The 22,821-nt window shown below is 33.9% G+C and overlaps 1 protein-coding gene, 1 long non-coding RNA gene and 1 other non-coding gene across 3 annotated transcripts; 1 reads left to right on the plus strand and 2 right to left on the minus strand.

The window, feature by feature from the left end:
• Positions 1 to 8,153: 8,153 nt before the first annotated feature.
• On the minus strand, positions 8,154 to 10,918 carry LOC136221956 (transcription termination factor MTERF9, chloroplastic-like). The gene is made up of 2 exons (XM_066009436.1): positions 9,667 to 10,918; positions 8,154 to 9,188 (listed from the first exon to the last, which is right to left on the minus strand). Exon 1 carries the CDS (start codon positions 10,818 to 10,820, stop codon positions 9,843 to 9,845), a length of 978 nt encoding a protein of 325 aa, XP_065865508.1. The 5' UTR covers positions 10,821 to 10,918; the 3' UTR covers positions 8,154 to 9,188; positions 9,667 to 9,842.
• Positions 10,919 to 14,503: 3,585 nt separating this feature from the next.
• LOC136224372 (uncharacterized) lies at positions 14,504 to 16,480 on the plus strand. Its single transcript, XR_010686395.1, has 3 exons — positions 14,504 to 14,761; positions 15,296 to 15,433; positions 15,569 to 16,480. It is a non-coding gene; the product is annotated as an uncharacterized lncRNA (long non-coding RNA).
• A 1,359-nt stretch (positions 16,481 to 17,839) lies between these two features.
• LOC136225247 (small nucleolar RNA R71) lies at positions 17,840 to 17,946 on the minus strand. Its single transcript, XR_010686973.1, has one exon. It is a non-coding gene; the product is annotated as a small nucleolar RNA R71 (small nucleolar RNA).
• Positions 17,947 to 22,821: the final 4,875 nt, after the last annotated feature.

Raw genomic sequence — 22,821 nt, forward strand, 5'->3', positions numbered from 1 at the left:
GGAGAGAGTCTTGGCTTTCCACGTGGCACACCTCGTATTGGCTTTGTCCAAAGTATCTTTAAAAGAAACTTTAGACACACTCTCACTATGGAGAGGAATCCCCAGATACTTCCCAAGAGAATTAGTAAGAGGAATACCAGACAAATCACTTAATCTTTTACAAATTCTCGGATTCATATTCTTAGAGCACATCATCCTAGATTTCTGGATATTAAGTCTCTGACCAGAGGCCGAAATAAGTGGGTCACCTGGGGACAGAAACTGTTGATGGCCACCGGGTGGAAATTCCCAATATCAATGGCATCTTGAATAAGGTGGGACAGCCTCTCTATAGCAATAACGAAAAGGAAGGGACTCATAGGATCACCCTGACGGATGCCCCAACCCGGAGAGAACTCCTCCGACGTATCCCCATTCACCATAACCTGAAACACAGGAGAAGTAATACAAACCTTAATAAGATTTCTCCAACTGTCCGGTATCCTAGCTCTCTCTAGACTCTCCATCAGGAAGTTCCAGTTGATGCGATCATAGGCCTTCTCCAAATCCAGCTTGAGAGCCACAATGTCTTTCTTCCCTTTCCTAATCTTCATTGTGTGCACCATTTCTTGGGCAATCACCACATTATCCACCATTTGTCTACCGGGTACAAAACTACCCTGATTCTAACAAATGATCTCCGGAAGAATGCCACGGATTCTATTAGCCATAATTTTTGTAATCGTCTTGTAAAGAACATTACAAAGACTGATGGGTCTCATATGCAAAAAGGAAGAAGGCTTATCAATTTTAGGAATAAGGACCAGGAGAGTTCTATTAACCAGCTCAATATCCTTAGACCCATTGAACACACCTATGATAAACTCATAGATACCCTCCTTCACAACACCCCAGTGCTTGTGGTAGAAGCCAGCTGGAAGACCATCAATACCAGGCGCTTTAGACGCCCCAATGCTGAAGATGGCATGGTCAATCTCTTTTCGAGAAATAGGAAGAAAGGCACTCTGACTGATATCCTCACTGATCAAAGGAAAGGTAGCAATAGAGTGAACCCTCTCCAGCTGAACAGGATCCTCTTTGAAAAGCTCCTTATAGAACTCCAGAGCCAAATTCTGAATCACCTCATCTTCATATACCCACTCCCCATCAGAATCTTTGATAGCCTCAATTCTATTCCTCAGCCGCCTGATCATAGTAGACGGATGGAAGTACCTGATATTACGATCCCCATCCCTAATCCAGGATTTCCTAGACTTCTGGAACCAGAGAAGCTCCTCCTGCCTAAGCACAGCTTCCAGCTCCTTCTGAAGGGTTCTAAGGAGGCCATCTAAACTGTGATCAAACCTCACATCCAACCTATGCTGAACGCCCTCCATCCTTTTTAACAACTTATTCTTTCTTCTAATAATGTGCCCAAAGACATTCTTATTCCAACCAAGCACATTCTTCCTGAACCCTTCAGAAGCTTTCAGGACATTCGAATGAGGTTTCCAATTATCTTGGACGAACTCCTTAAACTTAGGATGGGACTCCCACGCCAGCTGGTACCGGAACGGTCTCTTCCCCCTAGGCTGGTTGCCTCTCAAAAGTCTAAACAAAATAGGGCAATGATCCGAATGACGGAATGGAAGATTTAAAACAGAACACTCAGGGAAAGAAGTCAGGGCAGCCACATTAGCATAGACCTTGTCCAAACGAACAAAGGTACTATTACGTTTCCAAGTGAATCTATGACCCGAAGCCCCCAAGTCGGAAAGCCCACATAAATCCATATTATTTTTGTGGTGAAGACATCGATTAACATAATGATTGGAACCTCCTCTCTGGTCACTCATAAGGCCGATATCATTAAAGTCTCCCGCGATAAACCAGGGCTCAGAGATGCTGCCACTCATCGAAAAGAGGATCTCCCACAGCCGTTTCCGATTAACTAAGATCGGATGAGCATACACAAGGGTAGTCAAGAAGGGAGTAATACCATAAATGCTCACTTTACAGTGAATGAAATGCTTATCGATACTAATAACATCAAAATGAATCCGATCTGGCCTCCAGAAAAGCCAGATCCCACCAGCTCGGCCAGTAGCCTCCGATCTAACACACCTCCAGTTCTTAAACTTATTGACCACCTCATCTGCTTTCTCTCCACTAATCTTAGTTTCCAGTAAAGCAAAACACGAGGGGTTAAACTGTTTAATTAGGTCATTAATATGGATACGGGTAGCCTTGCTAGCTGCACCCCTAACATTCCAGCACAACAAGTCCATAGAAAGGAGGAGACTGACCGCACCAACCTACCTAAGCCAGGTATCTACTAGGGGCTCCTGAAAAAACTGTATTTTATAATATTATTTATGATTGTGTTAATAATACAGTAAATAATTTTATATTAATCGAAATTCTATTTATTTTAAAGAGTTCTTTTTAGCCAAATATCAAAATAAAAAATACAAATATATTCTCAAAAAGAATAAAGTATAAAAATATCTATGATGTTAACCGTTAAATGTAATATGTAATGTTTAAAATATTATAATTTTATCTTTAATATTGGTAATTAAAAGTAATTTTACTTTAATATTGTTAAGTTGGTCAATTTCAGATATTATTAAAAAATAAATATTTTATTCATATATTCGTTACCGGTTGCATATTATTTTTTTATGTTTTTTATAATTTTATAGCAGATTTAGAGTTGAAATAAGTTTAGTTCGAGGAAAAATTTAGATTTTTAATTATTTTTTTGTCCAATAAAGTTAAATATCGATAAATGAATATTCGATAAAGTAATAACCTCGCTTATATAATAAATTCTTTCGGTCTCGACTTGGGCCAATGGACTAAAGTAATAACCTCGCTAAATGCATTAATTAAGTAATACAAATATTTAAATCCTTAAGGGCCCAACGAAAATATAAATTAATAATTATTGAATTACATACAATATATATATATATATATATATATATAGACCAAAACCATTCAATCAATCAACTAGAAATCATTTCTTCTGAAAAAATGCATCTATAGTTGATTGTTTTTTCTTTCCACTCAAACCAAAATGAATATCATCCTTAACTTTTTGTAGTGCAAACACAACTTCTGATATAGATGCATTTTTTCTTTTTGTAGTGCAAACCAAAATGAATATCATCCTTAACTTTTTATAGTGCAAAACACAACTTCTGATATATTTTGCTCATGTAATACTTTAATTGATGTCTTTTGATTTTTCTTACCACATACAACGTATGCATTTTACAATGAAAAATTATCTATAAAATAATAAACATTAATTTATCGATAAATGAATAATTTATTCATTTATCGATAAATAAATAATCTCGCTTAATGATATATTTTTCCGGTCCCAATGATATACATTTATCGAGGTTTGTGATCTGTCATTGATAAACTGATGAGTGTTTGGATATCCATAACAAGATTCACATGCTAAAAAGATAGTTTCATGAATGATAGAATTACTCCTAGGAAGTGTTTGGTTAGCTAAATTTAAACTATGGAATGAGAATAAAATTGCGTCATTCTAAACGTTAGAATAAAATTACTCTTAATTATGAATATTTTTATATCTTATTCCATTGAAATATCAAATAAATAAATTCCAAGGACTTAAAACGTTTGTAGCTCTCTACACTTTAAAAATATCTTATTTACTTCTTTAAAATGAGCTATTCGTTTTTTTAACTGATTTATTGACCAGTTAACTTATTTAGAATGATTTATTGCACTCCTAAACTAAGAATGGCAATAAAAACGGGTTTCACGGATACTAAATACTATCCGGCTCCAATGAGTTTACTTTTGGAATATTTTAGTTGGACTATATTATTGACTCTCTCTTTAGTATTTTTGAAAAAAAATAAAATAAAGCTACATTCAAAGTTTTAATGGAGTTTTCCGACACTAATGGGGGAAAAGAGAAATAGATAAAAAAAAATTATATTTTCTATGCGTCTACCTATATCGATTTTTCTTCATACAGGACATTCAATAAATAAGTGCCAAAAATCTTCAATATTCCCATTACAATGCACACAAAGACTATTAACGCTTTTGACTCTAGTAGGAAGACAATTCCAGCAAACTTCCATGATGCGAATTTATAAGGGACTCCAGTTCTTCAAATAGATCCCCACGATTCTTAAACATGATATTTTTGTGTAGCAACCAAAGAAAAAACAATTTTATAAACACTTTTGACTATATAGGTACTAAATGGGTTAAATATGGTTAAGTTACAAATTTAACCCGTTTTGTTTTACGAGAGCGGATTTAGTTCCATCCATGAAACTAAAGTTTGTAATTTTAAATCTCATATACGAAACTGTCCAATCCTTTTTTTTTTTTTTAAGCTTATGAAACTGTCCAATCTTAAGTCTAAGGTTTGTAATTTTAAAAAATATACGTTTTTCTTAACATATGAATATTAACAAAAATATAATCTAATAATTACAATTAATAATATAAATGTGTCATATAAATTAAATATTATTATTTTATTTTCACATTTAAATAATCTTTTTATAGATAAATATAATAATATAATTAAAATTAATATATTATATATTATATTATATTTTTTATCAGTAAAAAAAGAGGAAATGACACCTCAACTCCATCGTTACTGTTTTATATTATATATAGATAGATAGATATGCAGAGAATTAGAGAGATTTTAAGGATTAATTTAAATTCTGTAGAACTCTTAGATATAGTACGGATAAAATAATCTTTTTATAGATAAATATAATAATATGATTAAAATTAATATATTATATTATATTTTTCATCAGTAAAAAAGGAGGAAGTGACACCTCATCTCTATCGTTACTGTATGCAGAGAACTAGAGAGATTTTAGGAATTAATTTAAATTCTGTATAACTCTTAGAGATAGTACGGATAAAATAATCTTTTTATAGATAAATATAATAATATAATTAAAATTAATATATTATATTATATTTTTTATCGGTAAGAAATGAGGAAGTGATACCTCAGCTCCATCGTTAAACCTTATTTAATTACTAAAATATGTTGAAGGTTAGAGGAAATGGGCACAACTAGGGATGTGTATGTGTATCGGTTTAAAATCGAACCGAACTGAAAAAATGGAAATACCGAAATTATCAAAATAATTCACACCGACATCGAACCGAATAACATATAAAACCGAAATATAACAAAACCAAAATATTTAGTTCGGTTTGATTTTAAACCGAACAAACCAAATTTAATTAAAAAATAAAAATAATAAATAAAAATCACTATATTTAATCATTAAATTTACCCAACAACAACAAAATTTGAAATACTTTTAAAATATATATTCATATTAGCTTATTATCTCAATAACAATAAAAAAATTCTAAATTCAAATATATGTCTATATATATATATATAAAATAATATAGAATACGTGTAATTCGGTGCGGTGCGGGTTTTTTTATATTTTTTTATCAAACTGACCCGAATACCAAAATACACACACACAAAAAACTGATGTCGAACTAAAGTGGCTAAAAAACCGAATTCAATCGATTCGGATTGGTATGCGGTTTAAACCACACCGATGCACACCGCTAGGCACAACAACATGAGATTACAAATAAAAAAAACTTTATAAATCAACCGTGGTTTGAACTTATTCAAAATAACTGATTGCCCTGTAAACTTTAAGAGGGTCTTATTAACTCTTTCAACTTACTAACACAGTAATTAATACATCCCTCAATCCAAAGAACACATAATCAAACTCTCAAATTGTTAGTAAATCAACTGGTTTCATAAACTTCTAAACCCGATTATACATCCACCAAGTGTAAAATCAAATTATTATGAGGAAGCGAGCTTCCATATCATTTTTTTTTCAATAATGTTAGAGATAAGATCCTTCTTAAGGTTTTTAGCTGTTAGATGGAGCCCACCGCCACCCAATTGGATTAAAGTTAATACCGGCGGTTCCGCCTCTTTAGAGTCATCGGGTGCAGGGAGGGGTGGGGGGCGTTTTTTCTTCGTACTTCACGAGGCTGTGTTTCACACTTCGATTGGATAACAAAGATACTCTCTTTGCTGAACATAAAGCGCTTGTATATGCAATCAAGGCCACTTCTGCTAGACAATGGTTTCCTTTAAGGATCAAATCCGACTCATTGATAGCCGTTAATTAATCTCATGAAGCATTACAGAAAAGAGGTTCCCTGGATCTAATGGTAGAATGGCTACAGATTATCACCTCTAATAGAGTTCATATCACATACATATATCGGGAGGGAAAGTCAGTTACTGATTGTCTCTCCAAGGCTATCAGATCGTTGGTGGGATAGCTATCCCTCTTCGATAAGACCTTCTACATGAGACATTGTTAGCTTAACTTTCTTTCTTTTTCTATATACATTTATTCATTATTTTTATAATTCTTTATTTATTTTAATAAATTTTTGGGGTGCTGGCTGGCGGGTTGCAGTTCTGGTGCTAACCTAGTTGGGATGAGTTCGGCTTCTCGGTCTCCAGTTTCTCGCCTTTACTTTAAAAAATGTATATTGATTGAATTTAAACTTTTATTTCAGTTTTCAAACGCATTTAAATGAAAAAAAAAACTAAAAATAAAAAAAAAGCTTAAAAATTTTATATTAATAAAAATTCTATTTATTTTAGGTATAAACCAAAGTTATCCAGGTCAACCTTTAACTATTAGAATTAAAAAAAAAAAATCAACTCATCCATGGTGAATTAAAAAGAAAAATGAATTTTAGTCTTCATTGGTGGGTGATCTGTAAATTCCACTGTAAACTCTCATCGAGGTCTGTGGTTTGCCCTGATCTTGGGAGTGGGTAGACCTACCCTTACCTAAACTTTTTTTCTACCAAAAAAAAAGAAAAATGAATACACAACTCTTAATCTGGTGAGGATACAATGAACACTCCTAAATAAAACTAGAGAGGTGAGATAGAACGTAACAACTTCTATAAAGGGTGGTTCTTGATGATCTAAGATACGTGGACACCCTTCTAACCCTACTTCCGTTCTAAATCTAGATAAGAGTTTCATTTTATAGATTTTATTTTTCAACCTATAATTGCTCCATATGCACTATTATTTTTTAAAACATTAAAAATAAAATACTACCAAAAATAAAATATTATCATTTTTCAAATTGATATATCTACACTCTTCCAAAAATATTAAAAGGCATATTTAGATTTTATTCTTTATTTTATAGAGTTTTTTTTAGCAAAACACTATCAAAATAAAAATGTTCAGCAAAATGTCAACAAAAAAACTCTAACCAATTTCTAAAATACCAAACACATTAATTTCAAGAAAATAAATTTCCTTTAACTTCTTTATGCATTGTATTTTCTTATTATCATTATTTGGAAAAAAAAAAGGTTAGAATTTGAACTCAAAAACTCAATATTTCATGTTGAAATTAATTGTCGGGTTAGAATTAGTATCCTCCCGCAGCTGAAACAGTGGTTAACATTCTATAATAATTAGGCTAGATCAATGGATCGGTAAGATTTAAGGTATTTAGTAAGCACCAAAATACCCTTACCCGTGCCTAAGCCAATCTTTGGTAATTAGAAGTTGTAATGCAAATTAACGCCTTATCCTGATGAAATCTAAGAAAAGAATTAAGAGTTATCTTTTTAAGCCTATAAATAGAGGCTTAGGAGGTGTTTGTTTATCTACTTTTCACCTTCTGTTTGTCTTTTCATTTTAAAAGGCAGAGTTTTACAGCTTGTTTGGATGGAGTTATTTTAAAGTAAGTGAGGGTAGCTAATCTTGTTTGTTTTGAGGTGTAATTGAATGTAATAATAAGTGAGGGTATGTGAGGTGAAATTTGGTTGATTTTCTTTACACCCCAAATTGAAGGGTAGGGAAGTGACATATTTTTCTTTTCCAAAATTACCCTCTATATTTTATTTTAAAATAATACATTGTTTGAATATAAAAGTAATTTTGTATATAACTTACCTTACCTTACTTTACTTTACCATCAAACTAAACACAATTATATTATTAAACCATCACTTACCTTACCTTCTGTCCAAACACAACAAATTATTTCATTCACTTCACTTACCTTACCCTACCCCACCTTCCTTTACATTAAAATACCCTCATCCAAACAAGGCCGTAGGTGTTTGGTTAGACTCCTTCTGTTTACCAGTGTTTGGTTAGTGACATCCTGTTTGCTTTTTACATCTGAAAAGTAGCATTTTACAAAAGTAGAGAATCTCTACTTTTTGGAAAAGCAGCATTTTCCAACAGCTAACAGCAAACAGCAACAACAAACAGTAGGTAAAACAAACGGCCCCATAAGCTCTCTCAACATACATACAAAGTCTCATATCATTTTACATAAAGTTCACATTTAGTTCGTGGTTCCGTTGCATCTCCTCCCGAGGAGTTATGTGATTGGTACGAGATCACAGTTTGATTTCTTCCGTAGCAAAACACGTGAAACCTAAAACATACAAGGTTCATAGACCCTTGAAGTTTTAGGAAGTATAATTCATATTACATAACAGCAAACAAACAGCAGCAGCAACAGCAACAAATCACTTTCTGGTTATTCAACACAAATATTTATATTGATATTGTTCTACTCTGGAATTTGAATAGTTGGCTTCCATTGATAAGAGGAGATTATCTCCTCTCTTCTGTCGCATGTTTAAGCTGTTTCGCTCGAAGCCAAGAATACGTGTCCAAGGCGACCAAACCAATCTGCTCCGGAGATGTAAACACATTCTGCAAGAATTTTACATTCCTAAAGCCCCAAAGACTCCAAAGAAACATGAGGACTTTCCCCCAAGTATTCCGTGACGAGCCCACAACACGGATAAGACAAAGTTGGCAAAGTTGCCCGCCACACATATTTAGCAACCGGACAAATGCCAATGTCCCTACTGAAATAAACACAAATTCTATCAACCTCCATTCCTTAATTAAATTGAACCTAGTAGGAATACAATTCTGAACCAGTTTCCAAGCAAAAAACAAGGGACTTCTGCTCTCCAAATCTCCGCCCACGAAATTGTTCTGTTGACTCCATTAACATAGCAAGGTTATACGCACCAGCTTTTTGGCCATCCATCTCCTGCTCTGCTGCTAATAAACCTCCCCCTCATGCCTACTGATTTCAGGTTGGTTCCATCTCCTGTTTGTTGGTAACAAGAAGTGCAGAATCAGAACATAAAGTAATTTGTGATAGCAACTCTCCTTTAGTTGTCTAAATGCACTTAGTGGTTGTAATTTAATAGATATGATTTTGTTTAAGTAATTTGTAATTAGAAACATGAATGCCAATACCTGAGATTAAAGTCTGAATGAAATATATCAGGAAATTTGATAGAAGTGATTTTGTTTAACATCTAAACATAGAATCTACTTAAACATCTAATCTTTTGTGCACAAACTAACAAAAATACTTGACAGTTTGTACCTCCAGTTTTCTACAAAAATTACCATCCAATCAGCAGTATGTTTTCCTGTAATCTTACTGAAGGTATAACTATGGAAGGGAGAGTTTTAAATCAGTCCCCAAAATATATCCATTCAATTCAATATTGATAGTGTTTGAATAATTAGTAAAGTTAAGAACTATTAATCTATTTTCATTGCAAAGGAAAACTTACTTCTTCTCCATCGAGCACAGAGCTTTTGGCTTCCTTGATACCAAGATAAAAATCCAACAAACCAGGGACTTCATCTATGAATTGATCAATATATTTCTCCCGAAATTTCTTCTCACTTATCACTAAGTTCTCTAACTTCTTAGACCCTTTTATCAGCTTCTTTGACTCCAAACCCATCAAAACATGATACCTCGGACGAGCTCTTTTTTCAATTGAATACCAAGTAGATTGGGATTTACAATTATAGTTTGAGGCTCCAACTTCATAGTATTAAAGTAGAAATGCAATGTCTTTCTAATGTTCTCCTCAGAGTAAGATAAACATTGTGGACATTGCTTGAAAGCTTTTAGAATATCCTGCTCACTAAATCCCATACTCTTCATCACCTCAATTTTCTTCTTCCAAGTTGACTCACTCATTTGTAACATCACTCTAAAAGCATGTATGAACATTGTATCAGTAGTTTCAAAGCCCAGATTTTTAACAGAATTCACAGCATTAATCAACTTCTCAGGATTTAGGAGCATAGATCTTGGATGCAAAATTAGGAACCTCTCCACAACATGAGCAGGCACTCCTCCCTCTTTCACTAAAACATCAACATTTTGTTTCAATAGAATCTTCATATTATTACACAATAACCATGGTCCACGCTTAACAACAGTTAGAAATTTCTCATGACTATCTAAAAACAACCTCAAGCACTGGACAGACGGTTTGATTTTGGAAGCTAAAGAGGCTTCGGCAATAGACGGATTAGACAAAATGATATGGGGAAGTAGCTCACCTTCAAACCCAATTTTGACTAGGTACTCAAATTTGGGTTTGAGATTGTTGTGAATTCTGCAATTGAGAACTTGAGGGCGTTTCACGATCAATTGGGCCACATGGGTGTCGCTGAAATGATGAGATTTAAGGAACTGAAGTACAGATTGAGGCTTTTGTGGAGTCTTCTCGTTGAGCTGAAACTTGTTGGAGACAGAAAGAGCAGATTTCAAAGAAAGCCCACATGAATTGACGAGTAATTCAACAGTATACGATGAAGAAGGAGTTGCAGTAGTGGGTGATGGAGGAACGGAAGAAAGAGTTGCAGAGGATTGAAGAAAACGTTTTTGTAAGCAAAATAACATGTTCCTGATCAAATAATTGGCCATTTCAGAAGCTCGAACAATGTGAATTCAGAAATGAGAGTGAAGTGCATAAACTAGGGTTTCGTCCTATTCAATTTCAGAAACAAACGGGACTCATGAAATGGTCCCTAAATTACACATATGGTCCCTGCATTTTATACTAACTTTCATTATGATTTATGACGATAATATATGACTTCTTTTTTCATAGCATTATACTATGAAGGGTAATTAATTTATTAGTCCCTATATTTTGATAAAATACACTGCTTAGTCTTTGTATTTTTAAAAACACATGGTAAAGTCCCTAACGTTTTTCTCGGTGAACTGTTTAGTCCCTAACGTTTTTCTCGGTGAACTGTTTAGTCCATGCCGTTAGACTATTATGAAGATTTTGTTAGTCAATTTGGATTTGCGTTCTTCTTTTCCTTTATTTTCCTTTCCTTTGAACTCTAATGCATCTGAAATCAGCTTTGAGTGTTCTTCTTTTTGATTTTCTTCTTAATCGTTCAAATTCGTAAGCATTGGATCTGTTCTTTTTCTTGTTCTCTATACAAATAGCTTCTTCTTCTAAATTGGATTTCCTCTTCTGAAGTTTGAAGGTAAATAATAAAGGGTAATTTAGTTATTTTCTAAGTCATAAACGGTAAAAAAATCTAACAAACATAAGCAAGGACTAAACAGTTCACTGAGAAAAAGGTTAGAGACCTTACCATGTGTTTTTAAAAATACAGAGACTAAACAGTGTGTTTTATCAAAATATAGGGACTAATAAATTAATTACCCTACTAAGAATACCATTTCAATCTCAAAAATTTCAATCTCAAAAAAGCGTAAATAATTTATTATTTCCTTCATTTTCACCTAACACATTGTTTAGTTTCATTATTTTGAAAAACACACGATAAACTCATTATCTTTTATCATTGTTAACTCTTTGATCCATTTGTCTATTTTTTTTAGATTTTTAAACGTTATATTTAACATAAACAGACTAATATTATCACTTTGTATCATACTATGAATGTCTCAAAAGTTAAAATATATTCGGTTAAAAATTAAAAAAAAAAACAAAATGATCTATGGAGTAATATTGATAAAAATAGAAACCTTATAATTTGTTTTTTAAAATAAAAAAATAAACTGTTTGTTATATAAAATAAACTGTTTGGTTGGCGCAGTGGTAACATGGGGCTGCGCTTGGTAGGCCGGTCTCAGGATCGATCCCCCACAACGGCGATTGGAAGAGGTTTAAATATTGTAATCCTTGAACCCGTCCCGAATCCGGATTAGTTGGCCAATGTGGTTTGGAGTACCGGATGGTTTAACCAAAAGTTGAAGACTAATAAATTATTGAAGAGTGTTGCTTACAAGAAAAAACATTACTTCCATTTATCATTCTAGTTTTTATTATTTGACATATACATCATTAAACTTAAGATTATTGCAAGTTATTTCAGATTTAGGGGTGTTTTCTTCCATTTCCACATTCTCTTTGTTTTTTTATATTGAAATGATTTTTTTTATTTTTTATTTTTTATTTTTTTTGTGTTTGGTTAGCAGTTGCTGATTACATTTGGGTATTGCTATATACCGCATCCAAGTTCTTTATCACCGCATCTATTGGACCATTTTGCCGTTGGTATAAAAATTTTGTGAAAATTGAGAAAAAAAATTTGAGAGAAAATTCAAAATTTAGCTTAAACGGATGCGGCATACCATTCCCACCATGACGGGAACGGATCCGTTCCCGTCATGGTGGGAATGGTATGCCGCATCCGTTTAAGCTAAATTTTGAAATATGTAAAATCGTAAAAATTTTAGTGACGAAAAATACTAAATCATTCAATTTTTTGTGACGAAAAATTAAAAATTCTCCTATTTTTTGTGACGAAAAATGCAAAATCGTCATGAAAAATATGTATTATTTTCATGAGTTCTTTGATAAAAAGATGTAAATCTTAATGTTTCCGACTCGTAATCATCCAATTTTTGGGTTCGGATTCTCACACATTTATTTTAACAATTTCAATTATTGTTGTTCGGGTTTATGATTTTGGAGAGAGAATTTTCAATTTTTGATCAAAATGACGAGAATGGCAAAAAAGTCCAAAAGTGGCGGTGAAAAGGAATTTGATGGCGGTATTTAGCAGCTTACTTACATTTCATACACAGTAGCTTTCTATAAAAACAGAAACAACAATAGTAAACCATAACCATAAACAACAGTTAACCAAATAGAGCCCGAATCGGACAGTCCGGTTCGACCGGTTCGCGAACCGGTCAGATTTCTGATCCGATTAATGCTGGTTCTTTAATTGTTCAACAAACCAAACTGAACCGCTTGAACAGATCGGGTCAACCGTGAACTAATCCGATTGAACGGTTTAGTCAGATTAGTCATCCACACATGTTTAACTTAAAAAATACAAATATGTTGAAGGTTGGATTCAAACCTAGACCTTTAGGGACCACTAGATACATCTTACCACTAAGCTACCTTTCAACTTATATTATACTGATGCTTAAAATTTAAAATTTTATTTAGTATTTACTTTTTATATAATTTGATAAATACTAAATAAAATTTGAAAAATACTAAACACACATAAATACATATATAAATACTAAACACACATAAATACATATATAAAGCACTTTCATTTTTCTCTTTACCAAAAAGATTAAAGTTGAAAAATGCAAATGAGTCATTTAAATTTCCATTTCATTTTCTGATTAGAATTAATTATATTTATTGCTATATTTAAAACATTTAAATTGAAAGGGTTAAGATGTAAAAATCGCATAACGTTTTAGGTTAGGAGCAATTTTACGCCTAACGTTTAAAATGGTGCAATTTTACCCATAACATATGTATCCAAGAGGAATTTTAAATCTAACGTTGATAAAATTGTATGGGTGTAAAGAGTAGATGACACAATTCATGGCTGAGAAGACAGTTTGATGAAATATTTATCAAAATGATCCAATCTATCAACGTTAGGGGTAAAATTGCTCTTGGTTACAAACGTTATGGGTAAAATCGCACCGTTTTAGATGTTAGGAGTAAAATTGCTCCTCATCCATTGAAATATTATACATTAGTTATCACATCTTTCGCTATTCATTCATTTATTATTTATTTTTGAAAATTAAACTTCCCATCTTTAAAGACAAAAAGCATATTTAAACCCCAAAATTTTACATGTTTTAAAGATCAAATCCTTGATCAATTATTTTACCCCTACCGTCTAAAATGGTGCAATTTTATCCATAACATTTGTATCCAAGAGCAATTTTAACCCTAACGTTGATAAAATGGCATGCGTGTAAAGAGTAGATGACACAATTCATGGCTGAAAAGACAGTTTGATGAATTATTTATCAATTTGATCCAATCTATGAACATTAGGTGTAAAATTGCTTTTGATTACCAACGTTAGGGGTAAAATTGCACTATTTTAAACGTTAAGGGTAAAATTGCTCCTGATCCAAAACGTTAGGGAAATTTTTGCACCTTAATCCAAATTGAAATCAACTACCACACTTATTATATGATGAGTCTCGAATATGAGAATATGTCCAATAAAATATTGTAAATCAAATACAATAATATAGATTAAATGCCGATGCGGCAAAAATTAAGATTTTCAACACTTACATGTCCTTCCCATAGATTTTCAAGGTTATTTAATTTTTCTTTTATTTAATTTCATTATTCTCTTTCCCCCTCAACCTGCTTTCTTTCGTAAACTGTATTTAGACAGTTATTTCAATTAACCCACTCCTTCCTTCTTCTTCTGTATGCTCAGTTTAATTATTTATGTCCATAACTCCTCATTCAATCGGTCTCCTTCCTAAGTTCTCCCTCGATCTTTTCTTCTTTCTTCGCCTGTTCTTATTAAGCAGTTCCCCTATCATTGACTGCTCTATCATTTGTGACAATCTCCGACTTTTGGAAAGAGGTAAACTGTTCAAGTTTTTCTTTTGTACGGTATTTTCTAATTACATAAATATCTCTCAGCGGATTGTGTTCTTCTAGGTTTTTCCAAGATCAATTCCATTGTTTTCCATTATCTGTGTCAATTTTTACTTCTGGAGTTTATTCTTCAATTCTAATGTAGGTTAATCATATTGTTTATTCGCTTACTAACTAAAGCCTTAGATGTATGATCTATTCGGTTTCACAATTCTCTAACTCTCTATTACTTTATGTTCACTGATTTTAATTCTTCAAGTCACTAAGTTCTGTCTTTAGATAACATAGAAGGGATTGCAGATTGAATTAATGACTACAATTTAGAGCATGAAAGCTCAACTTTGACGGTAGTTAATATTTCCGATGATCCCACGTTAATTACTGAATTGACCAAAAAATAAGATAATGAAGTAAGGATTTTTTTTTTTTTTACAATTTCCAAATAATTTATTTATTTTTTCCCAAGTATTCATAGCTCTAACAATTAAAATGTTTAAAAAATTGTTTATTTTAAATTCAGGAATCAATCGGTGGTATAGGTGATAATTAGGAACTCAACAACTCAATAACACCTACGAGTTCTAAGACAAAGCGAGTAATGCATGTTCAAGATTTGGATGAAAGCAGTAGCACTGAAGATGAATTTTCAACCTCGAAAGTTGTTATCGTCGTAATTTATAGTATTTTTAGTATTTAATTACTAGTTATTTTGTACCATTTTAATAAATTTTAATAATGGTTTTTGTATATTTTCTTCATTTTATGTATCTAAGCCAATTTGTGTGTTTTCTAGGCGCTTTCGCAAGGTTTTCAGCAAAAATAACCAAGTCGGAGCTTAAGGCGACAACTCGGGAGTAAAAGGGACCAGAAAAATGAATTTTAGCGACACCCAGCGTGCACTTCGTCGCGGATGTGTGCTGTAAGACAAAAAGTCCAATTGTTCACACTAGGACAGATTTGACACATTTTCGTATTTTCAACGTATCTCCCTCATACAGACTCGGATTGAGGCGATTCAAAATGCGTTGGAAAGCTAAGAGAAAGATGAACAAGTGACTAATAGTGGCCTCTCCAAATTCGAAGTGTATCAAGCCCAGAAAATTCCCAAAGTTGATGAATATGTTGAAGCCTAAGATTACTTTCACATTTCAACTCCTAAATTATTAAAATCTTCCCACATGCTCTCTTAAATGCTAAATTCAGATGATAAGGAGTGGGAGGCCATAAGGATGACTTGGTTTTTGGAATTTTGTGTGCCATTTTACTATAAAAGGAGGCCTTGGGTGCCATTTGAAGACACCAAGCTTAGGCTAAATTTCTCCCTCTATAATGTTATTTTGCTGATTTTTCTCTTCAAAAATCAGTTGTTTGTGTTGTTGTAATTGTGTTATTGTGCTCAAGTTGTGTTTGTGCAAGAGTTCATTCAATAAAAGTAAGTTTTAAGTTAACGAAGAAGTTCATTCGACAATCGTCATTACGGTTTCTTCTAAACTTTAATCTCTTTTATTACTATGAACTCCATTATCTATCTTTTTAAGGTGTGTTTTAATCTAACCATGGGCTAAAACATCCTTAACTAAGGCTAAAAGCGGATCTTAACTTTAATTATGTGGTAATTACGTTTAACCTATTTAAGTTGTGTTTATCATTTTTAAGAACTAACTTATGATTCCTAATGCTTGTAGGAGATGGGCCAACTCTCTACTTGAAGATAATTAATCATTTATATTGACCGTGATTAAATTGATTAATCGAAATTCATAAGTTGGACTTAATGATCATTTAGTGTGGCTTATTGGTTTTCCAAAGTTTTTCATAATTCTTATTGCAAATCTTAGATTTATTACTTGAGCCGGACCAAGGGAAAGTAATAAATCGAAGGTTTGGAACTAAGAGAACTTAATGCTTCTTTGGATTAATTACTTGAGCCGGACCAAGGGAAAGTAATTAATCAAAAGTTTAGAACTAATTACTCGAGCGGTTTTTCTTGAATCTTAAGTAATCACTTTAGCCGGACCAAGGTAAAGTAGGTTAAAAAGGTTTAGATTAGTAAAACTTAATGCTTCTCTAGAATAATTACTTGAGCCGGACCAAGGGAAAGTAATTAATCGAGAGTTTAGAGCCAATCTCGAGAATCTATTAGTTAATAAGAAAAATCGTCATCTTAAAAAGGATAAAACATCTTAAAAGGGGTTAAGTGTTATTACCAAGTAAAGAGGTTAAGTGAAGCTAGAAGCCTTAGTTTCTTTAATATAAGTAATCTCTCATCTAATTTTGTACAATTTTCATCTCACTTCTTGCTTAAGTCTTAGCTTGGTTGTCCATCAAAACTCTACATTTCGTTTGTTTAAATAATAGATAGTAAGCAAAAAGATTAATAATTATAATCACCATCCTCGTGGGAACGATACTCTACTTCTACTTTATTACTTGATACACGATTAAGGTACACTTGCCTTCACATGCACGTATACGTAAAATGCGCATCAAGTTTTTGGCGCCATTGCCGGGGATAGTAGAATTATAATATTAATCTAGTCGAGCTTCTATTAATTTAGACGTTTTATTTTCTTTTATTTTTGTTGTTTTTATGAACACAAGAAGTTTAAGTTGGCCTTTATTATTGCCCGATCCTAAAATTGAGCGTACTTTTCACAGGAACTTGGCTAATCGAAGAGCAAACATGGCGCAAGAGGAACGTTCCATCATGGATCTACTCACTCCGAACCGTTTGGACATGAATTCAAGTATCGTGGAACCTACCATTGGAGCAAACAACTTCAAGATCAAGCCGGTAATGATCCAACTTATACAAAACTCCGGTCAATTTGGCGGAGATCCGAGAGAAGATCCAAACTCCCATTTAAATAAATTTGTTAAACATTGTTCTATGCTTAAGCAAAATGGGGTACCACCAGAAGCTATTAAACTAAAATTGTTTTCTTTTTCTTTAAGGGATGATGCAGCTGACTGGTTGGATTCTCTCGAGGCCGGATCCATTGGAACATGGGATGAGTTAGTTAAGAAATTCTTAGCTAAGTACTTCCCTCCATCTAAAACGACGATGTACAAAAACGAGATAAGTTCTTTTCGCCAAACCGAGAGAGAGACATTATATGATGCGTGGGAGCGATTTCGTCGACTATTGAAGAAATGCCCACATCATGAATTTGAGAAGTGGCAACAGGTTAGTATTTTCTATAATGGTTTATCTTCCGCTAATTGTGCCACAATTGATTCCGCCGCAGGTGGAAACTGTCACACCCGACCCTAAACGACCTCAATCTGCATCGGGCGCGAAATAGAAAGTTCATAATCAATACTTAATACTCTCCAACTTTAGATCACAATCAATTAAATAGTAGAATTCTAATAATAATTCTAACAATAAGCAACAACTTCTGATTCTCGCCTAATTGGTCGGTAACCTTCTCACTATCTTGTACTTTCTCACCTAAAAACATTAAAACAATTAAAAAGGTGAGACAAAAATCTCAGTAAGAAACCATCAGCTAGAAAAATCAGCGTTACTTAACATAACCAAAGTTTATATATACCTTTAGAAAGGGATTTAATCTAAACCTTATAAAATATACTCAAAACCAAAGTTCATATAATTTTAGCCCTTTTGTATCATAAAAATCATATTTGGACTTCAGCCCAAAATAATAACAATAACCGCAACAGATTTCTCAATCCAAAAACAATTTGTAAGAAATCATCAAATTCATTTTGTTCAATATAGATATATATTGAAACCAAAAACATATATAATCAACCAAATTAAGCCTTAAATCAACATAATTAAGTAAAATCTGAAATTCACATAGAAGCATAATCAATAGCTTCATTTGAACCGTAATTTCACAATAAAAAGCAAAATCAGGAAAAACCCCAATTTTAAATTCCTGCATAACCCTAAAATATCATTTTCTGAAACTTCTTTGATTATATATATATCTGTATACATAAAACTCAAAATATAGGTGATAGTTACTTACCTTGGCTAAAATACACTCGTTCAATTCTCCTCTAAAGCCTGTCTAAGCCATTTCCCTCCAAACATTGTCGAAACTCAAAAACTCTTTGGCTAGGACTTAGATCTATACATAAGGATGCTATGGTTTCAATTCCGAGTGATTCGGACGGTCGAATATGCGTAAATCAAAGAAACGGTGAAGAAACGGTTCAGAGAAAATTGATGAATAAAAAAATAGAAAATGAAAAGAAAATGAAAAAGATCAGATCATGATCCTATCTCCTGCCTCTTCGAATATATATATATATATCCATATTGGCAAATATCCAGTTTGGTCCTCCATCTTTATATAATCTTTTTAAAACTTATCCTAAACTTTTAATTACGTCTAAAATCCCCAAATTAACTCCAAACTTTTCATATAACACCAAATAAAAACCATACACCTAATAATGATAATATATAGTACTATCAAGGTATAAATTCTTGAAATTTAGACCCGGACGTGACAGAAACATCCTTAAGAAGACCCAAACGGAGGCTTATGATTTAATCCAAGAATTGGCGGAAAGGTGCTCTCATTGGCAAGCGGAGAAAAACCTCGAAACAAGAGCGGGAACATATTTGGTTGATTCGTCATCAAGATCTGGCATTAATGAGTTAAATAAAAAATTGGATCTATTAATGGCTAATTTGAACCAAAATAATTTGTGTGATTTATGTGGTTTAAGTGGACATAAGAGTGAGGATTGTCAAGCGGCAAACCCATTTCTTGGGGATACCGCTAGTGCAAACTTTGTGGGAAATTTTAAGCAATCTAATCCTTATTCCAACACATACAATAATGGTTGGAGAAATCACCCTAACTTCTCATGGACTAATAATCAAAATGTGCAAAATCTACAAAGACCTCCACCCAGATTTAATCCTAATGAAAAGAGAAATGTTGGTGATGAAGCTTCGGCTATTATAACAATTCTTGCAAAAATGGAATCTCGTCTTGCAGGTATGGAGGAGTGGAAGAGAAATCAAGAGACGTTTACAAAAGGGCTTGAAACGAGCATAAGCCAATTAGCAAAAGCCATATCCGAACTTCCTATGGGATCCCTTCCAAGCAACACGGAAACAAACCCAAGGGAGCATGTGAAAGCCATCACATTGAGAAACAACAAAGAGTTACAATCGGCTCCGAGCAAACAGGTAAAAGATACCACGGATGAGGTAAGTACTTCTAAACCTCAAGATTCATCTCCTCCAAAGCTTTTTGCGGATCCACTTGTTCAACCTTACAAAACAAAAATTCCATTTCCCCAAAGGTTGAACAAGGAGAAACAAGAAAAGCAATTCTCCAAATTTCGCGACATTTTCAAGAAATTACATATAAATATTCCGTTTGCGGAAGCCTTGGAAAATATGCCCATGTATGCTAAATTTTTAAAAGATATACTTTCCAAAAAGAGAAAATTGGAGGATAATGAAACAGTGAAATTAACGGAAGGATGTTCGGCTATCCTACTCAATAAACTCCCACCCAAATTGAAGGACCCGGGAAGTTTCTCTATCCCGTGTACTATCGGTGGTATGTATTTCGAAAGAGCTCTATGTGATCTTGGAGCAAGCATAAATCTCATGCCATTAAGTATCTTTCGAAAATTGGGTTTAGGAGAGCCGAAACCCACTAAGGTTTCCTTACAATTAGCCGACCGTTCTCTTGCATACCCCAAAGGGTTTGTAGAAGATGTGTTGGTTAAAGTGGATAAATTCATCTTTCCGGCTGATTTTATTGTTCTTGATATGGAGGAGGATGATCGAGTCCCGATAATTTTGGGTCGTCCTTTTCTAGCAACCGGGAGAACAATTATAGATGTGCAACAAGGGAAATTAATTCTCCGGTTACAAGATGAGGAAGTGATTTTTAATGTTTTCAATTCTTTAAAGTATCCTTCCGACAATATTGACCATTGTAACTTTCTTGATATAACAGACGAAGTTGTTAAAGATGTTTTTCAGAATGACATGTGTGAAGACCCATTGGAAAAAGTAATGTTAAATGGTCTCGGGTTAAATCAAGAGGAGGTCGTGATAGATCGAGAAATTGCCAATTTGACTTATGACCCCGAGGATTGCATGTGGATCCGTGACCAATATGAGAAAATCATTCGAGGGGACAAACCGAGGCCCAAATCATCATTGGAAGAGCCACCCGAATTAGACCTTAAACCCTTACCATCTCATTTGAAATATGCATTTTTAAGTGAAAACTCAAACTTACCTGTTGTAATTTCTTCTTCTTTGACAGGTGAAATGGAAGAGAAATTGATTAATGTGCTCAAAGATCACAAGAAAGCTTTCGGATGGACATTGGCGGACATCAAAGGAATAAGTCCTTCTATTTGCACACACAAAATTTTCATGGAAGAACAAGTTAAACCGACGGCCCAACCTCAAAGACGCCTAAACCCAAGCATGAAGGAAGTGGTGAAAACTGAAATTCTAAAACTCCTTGATGCAGGTATCATCTATCCAATCTCGGATAGTAGTTGGGTAAGTCCGGTACAAGTCGTACCTAAAAAGGGAGGTATAACTGTTCAAGCTAATGAAAAAAATGAACTAATCCCGGTAAGAAAGGTAACCGGGTGGCGCATGTGTATTGATTACCGAAAATTGAATGATGCCACTCGGAAAGACCATTTTCCTTTACCTTTCATCGATCAAATGCTTGAAAGATTGTCGGGACATGCTTATATGTGTAATTTAGATGGCTATTCCGGATACATGCAAATCCCGGTTGCTCCAAGCGACCAAGAGAAAACAACTTTTACATGCCCATATGGAACTTTTGCCTATCGTAGAATGCCTTTCGGATTATGTAATGCCCCGGCTACCTTTCAAAGGTGCATGATGGCAATTTTTGATGACATGATTGAAAACTTCATGGAGGTTTTCATGGACGATTTTTCCGTGTTTGGAAAAACATTTGATAGTTGCTTGCATAATTTGGAACTAGTGCTTAAAAGATGTGAATATACTAATTTGATTCTAAATTGGAAAAAATATCAGTTTATGGTTAATGAATCGATTGTTCTAGGCCATAAAGTATCATGTCAAGGCATAGAAGTAGATCCGGCGAAGGTGGAGGTGATTGCAAAATTGCCACCGCCTAATTCTGTTAAGGCTATTGTTAGACGAGGTGCCGCGGCCTAATCTCCCGGGCGGACCGGGGGGTGGACAACCTCATGGCGACGTAAGCGGTGATTGGCGCCGAAAGCAACCAATCGTGGAATCAAGCTGCTCGGCAGGACCGGAGCTCGGAGATATGGAAGAGTCGCCACCCACGAATGGGAAAATGAACACCGATCCCTTGCGGGAGACCGGTGTGGGTTCGGGAAACTTAGGTACGAGCCGAGAAGGCTAGCTCCTTTCCGGAGAAAGGCTACTAGGCACCCCGACATCACCCGGTTATGAACCACCGGCCTCCTACTCAGCATGGTAGGCGATAACGGACTAATCGTATACTTCTTTAAGTTTAAAATTCATTTGAAACCCTTTTCTTTCTCTTTTTAGAAACCGTTTGAGCATATGATATTGAAAAGCCACACCAGTAAAGAATCACTCATTTATGTTTATATATACACAGAGAGGGGGAAGAAAGAAGTGGTTTATTTACAACCGTGTTAAATATTATGTCGTGTGCTTATTCTATATTAACTTATTTCTCCAAAACGGATTTATTTACATGGTTCGCACCTTAATCGCCGTTGGAACGATTAGGGCGCGTTTTAAAACCCCGTTTGATGAAGCTTACCCGAATCGCCGTTGGAACGACTCGAGTAATTGAAAACGTGGTTAAACATACAAGTCAATTTTATTTTGTACAAATTCCTTAAGAAAGCGATTCAAAATCTCCATTATTAAAAAAACGATTTTGATTACAATGTTCGCTTAACCCGTCGTTGGAACGGACTAAGGTTTTAAAACGTGGTGTTTAGAAAACGATTCGAAATATCAACCAAAATGACTCTATTTATCTACATTAGAGATTTAAGAAAGCTCCTTAGCTTAAATAA

The sequence above is a fragment of the Euphorbia lathyris genome, chromosome 3 (assembly GCF_963576675.1).
Source record: "Euphorbia lathyris chromosome 3, ddEupLath1.1, whole genome shotgun sequence".
Lineage (NCBI taxonomy): Eukaryota > Viridiplantae > Streptophyta > Magnoliopsida > Malpighiales > Euphorbiaceae > Euphorbia > Euphorbia lathyris.

Excerpts from the sequence above, each read along its gene's own strand:
- LOC136221956 (XM_066009436.1), bottom strand. The coding sequence starts at position 10,820 with ATGGCCAATTATTTGATCAGGAACATGTTATTTTGCTTACAAAAACGT.